Source organism: Dipodomys ordii, unplaced genomic scaffold (assembly GCF_000151885.1).
Source record: "Dipodomys ordii isolate 6190 unplaced genomic scaffold, Dord_2.0 Scaffold51, whole genome shotgun sequence".
NCBI lineage: Eukaryota > Metazoa > Chordata > Mammalia > Rodentia > Heteromyidae > Dipodomys > Dipodomys ordii.
The window spans coordinates 1787732-1801965 of NW_012267267.1; the positions used below are offsets into that span (position 1 = coordinate 1787732).

At 50.3% G+C, this 14234-nt stretch overlaps 1 protein-coding gene across 1 annotated transcript in view; it reads right to left on the reverse strand.

The window, feature by feature from the left end:
• Positions 1-14234, reverse strand: part of Kiaa1522 (KIAA1522 ortholog) — a 30837-nt gene that overhangs the window by 15097 nt on the left and 1506 nt on the right. Inside the window, exon 2 of the mRNA XM_013020491.1 lies at positions 14041-14227. Within this exon, the coding sequence (XP_012875945.1) occupies positions 14041-14227 (187 nt within the window). The remainder of the gene's footprint in view (positions 1-14040; positions 14228-14234) is intronic.

Here is a 14234-nt window from a genome sequence, read left to right on the forward strand (position 1 = left end):
TCTATAGAGTGTTATGGAGTGTATCACTGCACATGAGCCTAGGACAGCCTTTGTGTGTTTGTGTGTATATACGCACGTGAACACACACACACACACACACACACACATGCACGCACTCATGCACGCACGCACGCAGATTCTAGGACTCCAACTCAGAACCTCCCACTCTTAGCCTTTCCGCTCATACTGGCACTTCAACCACTTGAGCCACACCTCCAATCTGGCTTTTTTGCTGGTTAACTGGAGATAAGAGTGTCTCGACTTTTTTGCCTGAGCTGACTTCAAATCTTGATCCTCAGATCTAAGCCTCTGAGAAGCTAAGGTTACAACAGTGAGGAGTGGACAACTAGTTTTAACAAGACTTCTTATCTTCTCTCTTATCTATCACAAATAGTCACAAGCATGGACCCACAGCTGGTTCTCAGGAAACCACCACTGTATCAGAGCAGCTATCAGAGGATAGATGAAGAGCCTATCCAGAGCAAACCAACCCCAGCCCAGCTGGCTCAGCCACAGCCAGAACTTGAGAACTGTAGGAACACTACGGGAGGGAGTCTCTTACCAACATCCACTTTCTGAGAATTGAGAGCCCACCTGAACTTAATTAACCCTTTCCTAATGTTAGTTTGAGCATCATTACTGCTGAAACCACCATATGCAAATGACCTTGAACAAGGCCCTCTTCTTAGACCTCGGGGGTCTTTGCATCCATGAGATAACTAGCCAGAGCTATAGGGGTCCCAGAAATCACTTACATTATAGTTGCCTAATGTATAGATAAGTCTCCTTGAAGGAGTCAGAAGACCCAGGAAAATTATTGGAACCTGCCCAAGGTCACTAGAACCTATGCCAGAACCACACAGAAAACACAGATCCAGTCTCTTCCAGTGAGGCTCTTCCCATAGCCCCCGATGTGGAGGGCTGATGAGAGATGAGATCATCAGACTCGGTGCTTAATCCGGTGCTGAACCTCTAGGAATGTGAGCCATCCTGGGAACATACCGTGGATTCTCCCACTACAGGAGCCCCTCCACCCTGTCCTCGGGTTTCTCACTCCTCTAGACCAGCAGGTATCCCCTAAGGTACCCGCGTCTGTTGAAGATCCCGTACCTGGAGGGACAGGGTTTTTCCCACCTTGGATTCACAAGGTGGGAAAAACAGACACCCTAAACAGCCGCTCCTACAGCACCCCATGGGATTCTCAGGATATCCTGAATCGCCGCACGGGTTGGAGAAACCAGGAATGCCATGTCCCCGCCTTGGGATTGGAAGCCCTCCCCCATTCCCTAAGCTCCCACCCTTAGAGACTGGAATGTGACCCGCGGAGGGATCCCGCAGCACGCCGGATAGAGCTGCTGCTGCTGCTGCTGCGTTCCAGCTCGGTGGCTGCAATGAAAGGGGGGAGATGCGGCAGCGACCTCGGGGACTGCAGGGGGTTGGGGAACAGGGAGAGGCCCCGGTGGCGCGGTGGGGGCGGGGAGGGAGCCAAGAGAACCAGTCCGACTCCCGATCGCGCCAGATGGAGGCGGTCCGGAGCCTCCAACCCCGGGTTTCCTGCTTCTCCCCTCCACCTTTGTCTCCCCTCCCTCCAGCAAACTTTCAGCCTGTGGGGGATAAGGTTTGGGGAACATTGTGATTGTGTGTGTGTGTGTGTTCGTGCCTTCGGGTAGCCTGCTTGTGAGCCTGAGTCTGGTGGGCTGTGCGGTAGTGAACCGCGTGTTTATCTGTGTTCCTAAGACGCTGGGCACCAGCACTTACATGCCTGGCGTGTGTGCCCGTGTGTCTCCATCTGCGCGTGGGTGTAGTTCGTGTGGCCATGTAAGCCGCAGGCACAGGTATGCATATATACCTGTGTCAGGATCTGTTCATCCCATTTCGTGTAGCTGTGGTTGTGTATGTGATTTTTGTCTCCGCATGTCCACACATGTGTGCGCGTGTGTGCGCGACTATGTAAAATGTGAACATGTACATGTGTCCGCGCGTGGGCAAGTGTGTGTACGTGAGTGTCTGTGTGCAAGTGAGGGGTGGGGTCTGGTCGGGGACTCTCGGACCCCCCACAACTCAAGCCCATCAGGCCTCGGGAGGGGGCAGCGCAGAGGCCGCCGCCGCCGCAGAGACCCTCCTCCCTGCCCCGCCCCCACCCCCTACCTGCGAGCCGCTTCGCCGAACGCCCAAACCGCCAGAAGCTGCGGACCCGTGGGCCGCTGGGGGCCTTCCTCTTGTGGTGTGAGTTGCCCATGGTGGGCACGGGAGGCGGCGCGGAAACCCGAGCGCGGCCCAGCCAGTTCGGCCGCGGGCCCGCAGCCCCGGGAGGGAGGCAACGAGACGCGCGGGCTGCCTCCGCGGGCGCCCCCAGCCCCAGACCGGCCACGCCCCCGTGCTCTGCGGCCAATGGCCATTAAGGGGCGTGGTCAAATGTGGGCGGGGTCTTGCTCGCGTCTGGTGGATTCCGCGCCTCCCAGGACCTGGGAGACCTGCTGAGCCGCCCCGCCCAGGGCGCTCCGGGGAAAGGCTCAGCCTATCCAGGTGGGGCCGGCGAGTGGCCCCGCTCTCCCAGACCAGGAACCGCCTCAACGAGGACCGCAAAGGATCTGGGAAAACTGGGGGCTGGCCTCCAGACAGGCAGGGTCCGGACCCCTGCTACTGCTGAGTCCCACCAGCCACCACCCCGGGAGTGTCATGTGTCTGTGGATCTCCAGGGCGCCCGAGTATACCAATGTAGAGAACTGTACTTCCGCACTTGTGGTGTTCAAAGTAATGGACGCATCCTTTTTTAGGTGGTACGGGAGTTAGAACCCAAGCATCGCTTTGGCGCTGGGCAGACACTACTACTTAAGCTATAACTCGCAGCCTTTTTTATTTTTATTTTTTTGCTTTAGTTATTTTTCAAATAGGATCTCAAATTTTTGCCCAGGCTGCTGTTTCCTCCCAGATCACGAGGTCTCCTCTACCTCAAGAGTAGCTGGGATTATAGCTGTAAACCACCATGCCCGGCAATAACAGCCTTTTATGTACTTTTGGGGGGGAGGGGCGGAGGCAGGTCGTGGGGCTTGAACTCTGGGCCTGGGCGCTGTCCCTCAGCTCTTCAGCTCAAGGCTGAGCTCCACCACACTCAGCCACAGCGCCACTTCCAGTTTTCTGGTGGTTTATTGGAGATAAGAGTCTCATGGAGGGCTGGGAAGGTGGCTTAGTGGTAGAGTGCTTGCCTTCCATGCATGGGGCCCTGGGTTCGATTCCTCAGCACCACATAAGCAGAAAAAGCCGGAAGTGGCACTGTGGCTCTATCACTACAGTGCTAGCCTTAGGCTGAAGAGCTGAGGGACAGCTCCCAGGCCCAGAGTTCAGGCCCCACGAACAACAACAACAACAAATCTCACAGGGTTTCCTGCCTGGGCTGGCTTTGAACCACAATCTTCAGATCTCAACCTCCTGAGTAGCTAGGATTACAGGTGTGAGCCGCCAGCTCCTGGCTCTCTTAATACTTATGAATACATATGAAACACTGTTACCTGCTTTCCTGAATCATGTCATTCATCCACAAAATAATTCCATAAGGTAAAAGTACATATCCATTTTACTCAGAAAGAACCAAACCAGACTGAAGCCAATACCCACTGCTCCATGTCAACACTTCTCCCCTTATTGTCTCTATACGACCTGCAAGGATGACAGTAGTTGGACATTTGTGTGTAATCATATGCTTGAACCTAACTACATAGTTCTGTAGCTGGATCTTGAATATGTAGGTTCATCTGTCCAATCATTTGGGTTTTTTTCATGTCATCAAATCTGTTTGCATGTTTGGATGTGTTGTGTGTGCGTGTGTTGGTACAAGGGACTTGAACATCAACCTTTCCCTCATCATTTTTACTCATACCATTGGAGCCACACTCCATTTCCAGCTTTTTGCTCATGATTAGAGATAAAAAGTCTCTTGGATTTGTCTAGCTGGGCTGGCTTCTAAAGCACCATTCTCCAATCTGAACCTCTTGAGTATTTAAGCCACTGGCTTAAATACTGGGAGCCACTGGCTCCCAGCTGTGTATTTGTGTTTGCTTATATAATTGTGACTGTCTCAAGGGGTTGAATATCAGATTTTTGTGTGTTTGAGTATATAAAACAGTCTTTATACATGTATGTATAAATGTTTGTCTATAAGACTAGTCATCTAGTTGGGCCCTGGTGGCTTGCGCCTGGAATCCTAGCTACTCAGGAGGCTGAGATTTGAAGATCATGGTTCAAAGCCAGCCCTGGAAGGAAAGTCCTTGAGACTCTTATATCCAGTAAACCACTGGAAACCCAGAAGTAGTGCTGTGGCTCAAGTGGTAGAGAGCTTGCCTTGAGCTGAAGAGCTCAGGAAAAGCATCCAGGCCCAGAGCTAAAGCCCCACCACCACCACTACCAACAACAACAACAAAACAAAAACAAAACTAATCATCTGTGTTTGCATATATCAGTATAATTATGATTGTGGAGTGTCTGACTGTATCTGTACTTGGATTGTTTGTGTATATGTTAAGTAATGGAACTTGTAGATAAACGTGAACGGCTCTTATCCGCTTTTATCTATGCAGCTTGTGTCTTTGAATTATCTTCCCTTACACACATTTTTGTTTAGGAATCTCCCCAACACTGTCCTACAGCCTGAGTAATGTCACTACCGTCAGTCTGTGCGGTCTCTCCAACCAGGGGCGAGCATGGTATAGCAGAGGAGAAAGCCCCGGGCTTGAGTCCAGAGCCCTCCGTTCTAATCCCTGTGTGGCATGACTCATCATTTCTCCCAGCTGGGCAAGCCCCTCTACTACATCATGCTGCCTTTCTCTCCAGTGGCTCCAGGGTATCCTGTTCTCTCCCTGCAAAGTCCAGAAACCCCTGGTGCCCCTGGTAGCTTATACCTGTAATCTTAGCTACTTAGGAGGCTGAGATCTGATGATCAGGAGTCAAAGCCAGCCAAGGCAGGAAAGTCTGTGAGACTCTTATCTCCTATTGATCACAAGAAGCCTGTAGCAGAGCTATGGCTCAAATGATGGAGCTCCAGCTTTGAGCAGAAAAGCTAAGGAAAGCACCCAGGTCCTGAGTTCAAGCTCTACTACTGGCACAAAAAAATAAAGAAAAGCTGATCCCATCCCTCTCTAAGAGTTTTAACATCAGTGCAGCCCCTTAAGGGTTGGTATCTTATTAACCCACAACAATGCCATAGCCTGTGTACCAAGTTATGTGCACCAGTCTCTCCTCTTTACATAGAGGGTCCTAGTGTCAAAGCTGGAAAGGACTTCTCATTTACAGATGGGGAAACTAAGGCTCATAGAGGGGATAGGTAGTATGAGGGAGTAGTAAGCAGTACTTACTGAAAGGTAAGTACAAATCCCTTGGCATAAGTTGAGCTCAAGTGAGCAAAGTCTTGAAGGAAACTGGGAATGTATTATTGCAGGAGATGCGCTCACCCACCAGGCTGGCCTCTTCCACCTCTATCTAGAAAATGCTTTTTCCTCCACAATCCCCTGCTGGACACTGTTTTCCTATGCATACCCCTACGTGGCTCTTTTCTGTATTCTCATAGCCATGAGGGCCACCCTAATACACTACTGCTCAAACCTCAGGGTTCCACAGCACCTTGTATACCACCATCCCTTTCCCACTTTCCTCAAGACATCCATTTATAGCTGGATGTGGTAGGGCACACCTGTAATTCCAGCACTCAGGGGACTGAGGCAGGAGAATCTCAAATGCAAGACGAGTCTGAACTACATAGCAAGAGTGTATCTTCAAACAAATAAACACCCATTTATTTTTATTTATGTTTGTCTTTCCAACCAGCAATTTCTCAGGAGCAGGGACTGCCTCACTCCTCAGTGACCCCAGGCTCAGCACAGTGTGCCCTGTGTGCTATCTAGAAGCTGGTAGAGAAGGAAATGGTTAGGGTTGCCTAACTATGTGCAGAAGCAGTAGTGGCTACTTGGGTACTAGCCCTGGTAGCTGTTGTGGTTGTGATGCTTGGTGGTAGTGATGACACGTTTGTTTACAAAGACAGTGCCTAGCTGAGCACTGATGGCTCGACCTGCAATCCTAGCTACTCAGGATGCTGAGATCTGAGGCTTGAGATTCGAAGCCAGCTGGGGCAGGGAAGTCTGTGAGACTCTTATATCCAAATAACTACCAGAAAACCTAAAGTAGAGCTGTGGCTAATGTGGTAGAGCACTAACCTTGAACAGAAAAGCTCAGAGACAGCACCCAAGCCCTGAACTGAAGCTCCATGACTGACAAAAAATACAAAAGACAGTGCCTAATCCAAGATTTTGAGGAGGAGTACTGCCCTCTGCCCCAGCAAGGTGAGGCAAGGTAGGGCTGGAGAAAGAAGGGGCTGGTATGGAAGGCTCATGAGACAGGATTAGGTTTGGGTGCCTTTTGGTTAAAGACTTACAGGAGATGGTATCTTAAGCAGAAAGGAGGCCTAACTTGGCCACAGTCAGACAGTCAGACAGACAGACAGACACACACAGACACACACACACACACACACACACACACACACACACACACCAGGAGTTGCTTGCAGGTATCACACTTGCCACAAGATGACGATTCAAAGCCTAGGTATCTTAAGCAGAAAGGAGGCCTAACTTGGCCACAGTCAGACAGTCAGACAGACAGACAGACAGACAGACAGACACACACACACACACACACACACACACACACCAGGAGTTGCTTGCAGGTATCACACTTGCCACAAGATGACGATTCAAAGCCTATATAAGCTGAGCTGTCTCTCTGACTCCCTCCAACTCCCCACAGAGCTGGGTACCCAGTGAGTGGAGCTGACAGTCCCATACTGAACTAGCCCCAAGGACAGCGGAGCAGAAGGGCATGTTGTAGAGTAGTACAGACCACAGCAGGGGTAGGCAGAGATTTCACTCTAAGGGGTTGCTTTCACCCACTTCCTTCCCCAAGTCAGCCAAGGAGCTAGAAGTGGCCTTGGGGGTTTGCCCACCCTATCTCCCCACCCAACTGTGCACATTCAGACAATGAATAATGCCTCCTCTCAGTAGTTTTCTTCAGCATGTGACAGGCTCTGAGCAGTTAAGAAGCTCTGAAGGCTGGTGGAGAGGGGATTTCCAAGGGGCAGAGGGGTAAGGGGGAGCCACTCTGCCCTCTGCTGATATCAGTGTGTAGACTTCCCTGACCACAGGTTTGGACCCTATCCCCACACCCCCAGTTCAGCAGCCCTGCCTAGCAACCCTGTTTTCCAGAACTCCAGAAGGAACGGAGAGGGGAGAACCCACTGATTGAGCATCTCACCCAGACCTAAGGAGAAGTTCTGGCAGAACACTGGGATGTAGGTGAACAGGGTTTGAAGGTATATACTGGAGGGAAAGAGGTAAAGGAGGAAGTAGAGAAAGAAATCTGGCTTCCTTCATCTCTTCCTGTTAGAGCTGCCTCTCTGGGTATGGCTTTTCTGTTGGAAGTCTGAACAAAAGAGTAGAGAAGCTAAAAGCAGCCAGGCAGGTATGGGCTCCAGATCCTGCCTCTAAGGCTGGCTGCTGTGTGATCTTGAACAAGTCACTCTCTCCTTTGGGCCTCAGCTGTTTGGTGATCTTCTGGGGTGGTTTGGGTTGAGTTGGGTTTTTGCTTTTTTGTTTGTTTGTTTGTTTTGGGGGGTTGGTCAGTCATGGGGCTTGAACTCAGAGCCTGGGCACTGTCCCTGAGATCTTTTGCTCAAGGCTAGCAGTTCTACCACTTAGAGCCAGAGCGCCACTTCCTGGTTTTTGGTGGTTAATTGGAGATAGGAGTTTCACAGACCTTCCTGCTAGGCTGACTTTGAATCTCGATCCTTAGCCTCCTGAGTAGCTAGGATTACCAGCCCCATGCTTGGGTCTCATCTGTTTGTATGTGGCATGCAAGTTCCCCCTGGCAGACCACCAATTTTGGGTATCTAGGATCCTGAGAAGTCTATGCTGTGGGAGCCCATATTGGATCATCTCTTAATTACAGATGCCACTTAGTGCCAGGCACTGTACTGGCAAAGCAGAAGAGAGAAAAGTCAGTCAGCCTAGTTCCTGACCTCAGGTTATCCAAATAGTGAAGAACGGTCATCCCTGTGCTCCACAGAACCCAGAAAGCCAAGCTAGCCTAGCCCATCAGACACTCAGGTAATTCCATTCCTCCACCCTCCCAATCCTCCAAAATTCTTAGCACAGGTGTTACCTCCTCAGGGAAGCCATCCCTGAATCTCCCCCAGAGATTTGTTTCCTCTTTGGTTCCTTTTTCTTTTTTTTTTTTAGTATTATTTATTTGCTTGCTGTCTGAGCCTCTCCAACCAGGCCACTGAAATTCTGAGGTTCATGAGGACCAGGACCTTGTTTCTCTTATTCATCCTCACGATAGTGCCTGCTTCATAACATGTACTTAGTATCTATAAAACTGAGAAGGTTTCTATCCCGTCTGGGCAAGCATATTTTGCTATAGTACCCACACTCTACTGTAGAATGTACCTCATGGCAAAGAGAAGTCCTTGTCCCCATTACAATGATTTAGGCCCAAGGCTAAGGACATTGAGATACCCCAAGAAGAAGGTAACCTCAAAAACTAACACTGCCCAATTCCAAATCTCTTCAGCAGGCTGCTGGAGAAATCCTAGGGGCTTTAGAGAGTATTATAAAGACCTGAGCCAGGAACACAGGTGGCTACTCAGGAGGCTGAGATCTGAGGATCCTGGTGTGAAGCCAGCCGTGCAGGAAAGTCTGTGAAACTCATAATAAACTTTTTTTTTTTTTTTTTTGCCAGCCCTGGGGCTTGAACTCAGGGCCTGAGCACTGTCCTTGAGCTTCGTTTGCTCAAGGCAAGCACTCTACAACTGTGCCACAGCACCACTTCTGGCTATTTCTATGTGGTTGGTACTGAGGAATCGAACCCAGGGCTTCATTTATGCTAGGCAAGCACTCTATCACTAAGCCACATTCCCAGCTCTCTTATAATACACTTCTTAAAAAGCCAGAAGTAGCTGGGTGCCGGTGGCTCACTACTGTAATCCTAGCTACTCAGGAGGCTGAGATCTGAGGATCATGGTTCAAAACCAGATTGGGCAGGAATGCCTATGAGACCCTTATCTCCAATAAACTACTCAGAAAACTGGAAGTGGTGCTGTGGCTCAATTGGTAGAGCGCTAGCCTTGAGCTGAAGAGCTGAGGGACAAACCCAGGCTCAGAGTTCAAGTCCCAAGACTGACAAAAAATAAAATAAAATAAAAGCCAGAAGTGAAGCTGTGTCTCAAGTGGTGGAACACTAGCCTTGAACAAAAGCAGCTCAGGGACTGACCCTGAGTTCAAGCCCCAGGGCCGGCACAAAAAAAAAAAAAAGAACGGGAGCTGGGACTTGAGGGATAGGAGTTTTCACTGAATAAAAAAGTGAAGATAAGGGCTGGAAAGGTGGCTCCGTGGTAGAGCGCTTGCCTTGCATGCCTGAGACCCTGGGTTCGATTCCTCAGCACCACATAACCAAAAAGAAAAAAGCTGGACGTGATGCTGTGGCTCGAGTGGTAGAGCGCTGGCCTTGAGCTGAAGAGCTGAGGGACAGCGCCCAGGCCCAGAGTTCAGGCCCCACGACCGGACCAAAAAAAAAAAAAAAAACCCTCAGTTTAAACCCCTGGACCACACCAAGGCACACCCTTTCTCAGTGAGGCTGCAGGGAGCTCCTAGGATTACAATTCAGTCTCTGATGAGCCTGAACTCTACCAGAACCACATCACCACTCCAGCCACTGGGGGAGTTATGGTCCTGCCTAAGATTCCACAGTCACAAATTCACTTCACTTTGGAGAGTGTGGCGTTTGGGGCAAACCATGGAACCCTGTCACTGTCCCTGCCAGACACAGACAGACAACACTGCACTGGCCTTCTCATCCTCAGGCATTCTCCGAACAAGACCTGACCCTAGCTAGGAAGGAGTATGTCCTTTTCAAAGGCATGAAGCCCAGTGACCTTGCGCAACTTGCTTTCCTTCTTAGAGGCCTTTTGGTTTTCCTCACCCCTATGTAGTGATAACTGCTCACCTCCTAACCCAGGAAAATGCCCAGCTTGGGTCTGGCATTTGAGCGGCCTTCCTGTTAGTTCTCTAGCCATCCCTCCTTCCATACCCAGCTCACCTCCTCTGAGCACCTCCCTGATTACCTGCTGGGCCCCAGTGCTGGCATAAGTCCTAGAAACACTTCCTCCCCACACACTTGTCTAGAGTCCAGGTGATATTTCTGGAAAATATGAATTTCTGTTTGCTTTTGTTGTTTTTAACTTCTTTTATCTAAGTCTTCCAGTCAGGCAAATGTGAGGCTCCAGCTTCTGGAGTCCCAGTTGGTAATCATCACCACTGTGGCTAGCTGAGGTATATAACCAAGTTAGTTGTTTTTTCAAACAAGGATCAGATGAACTAACTAGTGCTCAAGTGCCCAGCCTCAAACAGCAGAATCTTGCTATCATCTGCATCTGCTCTCGAACGTACTTTCATGCCTCTAATCTAAGTGGATCCTTGAAACACTCCTATAAAACTAGGATTTGTTCTCCTTATTTTACAGATAAGAAAAGTGAGGTTTGGAGGGGTGAATAACCTCCCAGTATCATGTGGCTGGGGGGCGGGGGGAAGGGGAGAAGGACAGCAAAGCACATTCTACTTGATCTTTGGAGCTCAGGTGAATGGAACTTACAAACACAGTAATAGAACCATTTTTCATTTCTACAGCAACTTCTTTTTAATATAATGTTATTTTCCTTTTTTATTTTTTTGTTGGTGCCAGTACTAGGGCTTGAACTCAGGCCTTCTTTGTGCTGTTGCTAGCTGTTTCACTCATGAGTGGTGCTCTACCACTTGATCCACACCTCCACTTCCAGCTTTTTGATGGTTAATTGGAAATAAGATTTTCATAGATTTTTTTCAGCCCAGGTTGGCTGGACCTTAAATCTCAGCTTCCTAAGTAACCAGAATTATAGATGTCAACCACCAGCACCCAGCCCTAATATACTTTTCATACCATCTCTTGTGAAAAGAATCTTGAAGAAAAGTCTCAAACCCATCATGGCTGGTTGACAAAAAACAACAAAAAAAATCATGGCCTTGTCCAGAGAATTCCACCTATGAGAAGGCCTCATGAGACAGTAATGGAATCTGTTGGCCAACTAAGTCCTTGTTCAATGTTAGGATTTTTGCTATAGCTGCACCAGAACTTAAACATTCATTTGCCTAACTCTGATAACACTCTCCCTTCAACTGAGGTCCCTCACTTCTCTCTGGATGGTTCCCCTCTATAGAATGAGCAGGAAAAGATAAGCTATAAGCCTCACCCCAACTTGAGCTCCTTGGGAAAATCATGGACAGAGCACCTTTGAGGCAGGTGATCTAAGATTCAATCAGTTTCAGCTTTGTCAAATCAGTCACAATCTTTGAGCCTCAGTTTTTTCACCTGCAAATTGGATCTCATGAGATAATGGATACAGGGCTTCGGACCTCTCCAGAATAATCAGTGTCAGATTTCCTCTTTCCTGCTAAGTCTGCTCAGGATAGTGAGGGCATTACAGGAACCTTGGAGAACTGAAGCTCAATGTTCCTGCTGCAGTTCTGACCTGTGTCCTCTTATAGTAACGTAGCCAAATGAGAGGAGCCAGGACTTGAATCTCCTTTCTGACTTCCCAGGAATCTTCTAGATACTCTCCTTCCCACGTTCCCTCATCTCTGCTCTGAATGTTCTCTCTGAAAGAGTTAAGCCTTTGGGCTTTCCCTTTCTGACCAGCCTTGCCAGTGGAGATTAGAGAGATCAGATTTATTTCTCTTAATAAACAGAGAAGCTGGGCCAAGCAGGTGACAAGGAAACAATTAGAATAATAGGAGGCTGAAGAAAAAGGGAACAGGACTTCCTTCAGTCGTACCTGGAACCTCCTCCAGACCTAGGGAAACAACAGTTTAGGGGCAAAGGGTGTTGCCCATGCACGTGGACTCAATTAAGCTGACCCACTGCCCAGAAACCGAGTAACACCCAATATCAAAAAGAAGGCAGAGCCAGGCACCGGTGGCTCACGCCTGTAATCCTAGCTACTCAGGAGGCTGAGAGCTGAAGATCACAGTTCAAAGCCAGCCCAGGCAGGAAAGTCCATGAGACTCTTATCTCCAATAAACCACTAGAAAACTGGAAGTGCCACTGTGGCTCTAGCTGTAGAGTGCTCGCCTTGAGCTGAAGAGCTATAGGCCAGCGCCCAGGCCCAGAGTTCAAGCCCCACAAGGACCAAAAAAAAAAAAGAAGGCAGAAGGCGGTTTGGCCATCAACCCAATGCTATTCCTGGGTCTGGGGACTGTCCTTGAGCTTTTGTGCTCAAAGCTAGCACTCTACTTGAGCCACAACTCCAGTTCTGGCTTTTTTGTTAGTTAATTGGAGGGTCTCATGGACTTTCCTTTCCTGGCTGGCTTCAAACTGTGATCCTCAGATCTCAGCCTCCTGAACAGCTAGGATTACAAATGTGAGCCACCAGCACCTAGCTAAAAGTAGGCTATTGGAGCCAGGAGCCACAGTATTTCCAGTCCCTTGCCTCCAAGCTGGGAAAAGTGTCCACTGTCCTGGGGTACATCACTAGTCTACTAATCTGCCTGCCCAGCCTAATAGTTTGACTATAACCCATCCTGCTGCAGTTCTGACCTGTGTCCTCTTGAGGGAGATGGTGATGACTGCATACTGAATCCCAATGGTGGAGTCTTGGAACAGACTCCCCTCCATTTTGGGCGGCAGAGCCTTTGGAAATACCCCTTACCCAGATCTTCCCTCAGGGTTTGGCCCAGCCATGCTTGCCCCAGTGCCCAGGCTTCTATTCGTGGCTGTGCTCCAGACGTTCAGGGCCTTTATCCAAAAGGAAGATCACACCGGATGCAATCCCACAAGAGGCTTTCCACCCTCTTCCTGACCCCTGTGCCTTCTAATTCTCCTCCAGAAGGAGGTGGTTAAAGGACTGTGAGAGAGTAAACAGAAGGGATGGGTACACACACACCCTGCCATTTCCGCACCTCACCTCCAGCTGAGTAGCAGAAGTATAGGAAAGGTAGACTTCCAAGGTCAGCAGGCCTAAGGAGGACCCGCCTTCTTAGAGAGACGGAGGCCCTCTCCACCAAATAGAAGACAGGAACAGGGAGAATTGGAAGAAAGGAAAAAAAAAGTGGCAGAAAAGTACAGTAACCCTAGCTGAGATGGGCCAGATCCGCTTCCCCTCCTCACAGACTGCCGACCCATCAGGTCTGAGAGGAAATCAGAGACTCCAACTCAGAAAGAAGGAGAAATCGCTGCTCTTCTAAGTATCCAACCCCAATCCGTTTAGCTCGGGCCTCAGTTTCCTGTCTGTAAGCCCACTTCAATACTGTTAGTAACAGGGTTTGGGGAACCAGAGATGGGGAGGGGCCACTGGTGCTGAGATCATGAGCTCGCCACCCCCAATGGGGCGTGTTTGCAGTTTGGCCCAGGTGAGCGATGAGGTGGGGGGTGGGGACAGGTAGGAAAAGCTAACACTATTAATAACCTCAGGTATGCTATGCCCCAAGCTGGGCCCTTTGTGGGGTTGGAAACCCGGATCCACCTGGAGGGCAGAAACTCCTGTGTGAAGGCCGCTGACCTTCTAGATCCTAGGGGACTCCCACCAGAGACCTAAAGCCACCTGCCTCTCCCAAAGGCCACAGGCCAGAGAGTCAAGTCTTTCACCCCCTGACTCAGCAGAGGGCAAAACCTGGGTGAGCCTGAGGGAGGGAGAATTGCCTCGGTGCCATGCTAGTACTTCCTGCTTAAGCCAGGGATCCCTAACCAAGTCGAGGTCTTCTCCGCTCAGGAGAGGAGCGTGCTGCGTCTTAGGGGCACAAGACGGGGATTTGGGCTGAACCCTGAGCTCTTCGCTCCCCAGTACCAGCACCCAAAGGGTCACCATTCCAACTCCAACACACCCCGCCCCTTGCGGAGCCCCCCACGCCCCCCCCCGGCGCTGCACCCTCGGCGCCCCCGCCGCTCTGCCCAGGTGTCCGGCCGCCTTACCTCGGCCTTTGCCCTTGGCCCTCTTGGCCTTGTCGTCCGCCTTCTTGGCCCGGGGGGCGGCCGGCTCCGCTCCCTCGGCCCCCGCCGCCTTCTTCTTGCGCCGCTTGACCCGCAGCCAGCTGAAGGCGCGGCGGAGGCCCGAGCGGGACTTCTTCCTGCGCGGGGGACCCCCGGGACCCCCGGGCTCCTCGGCC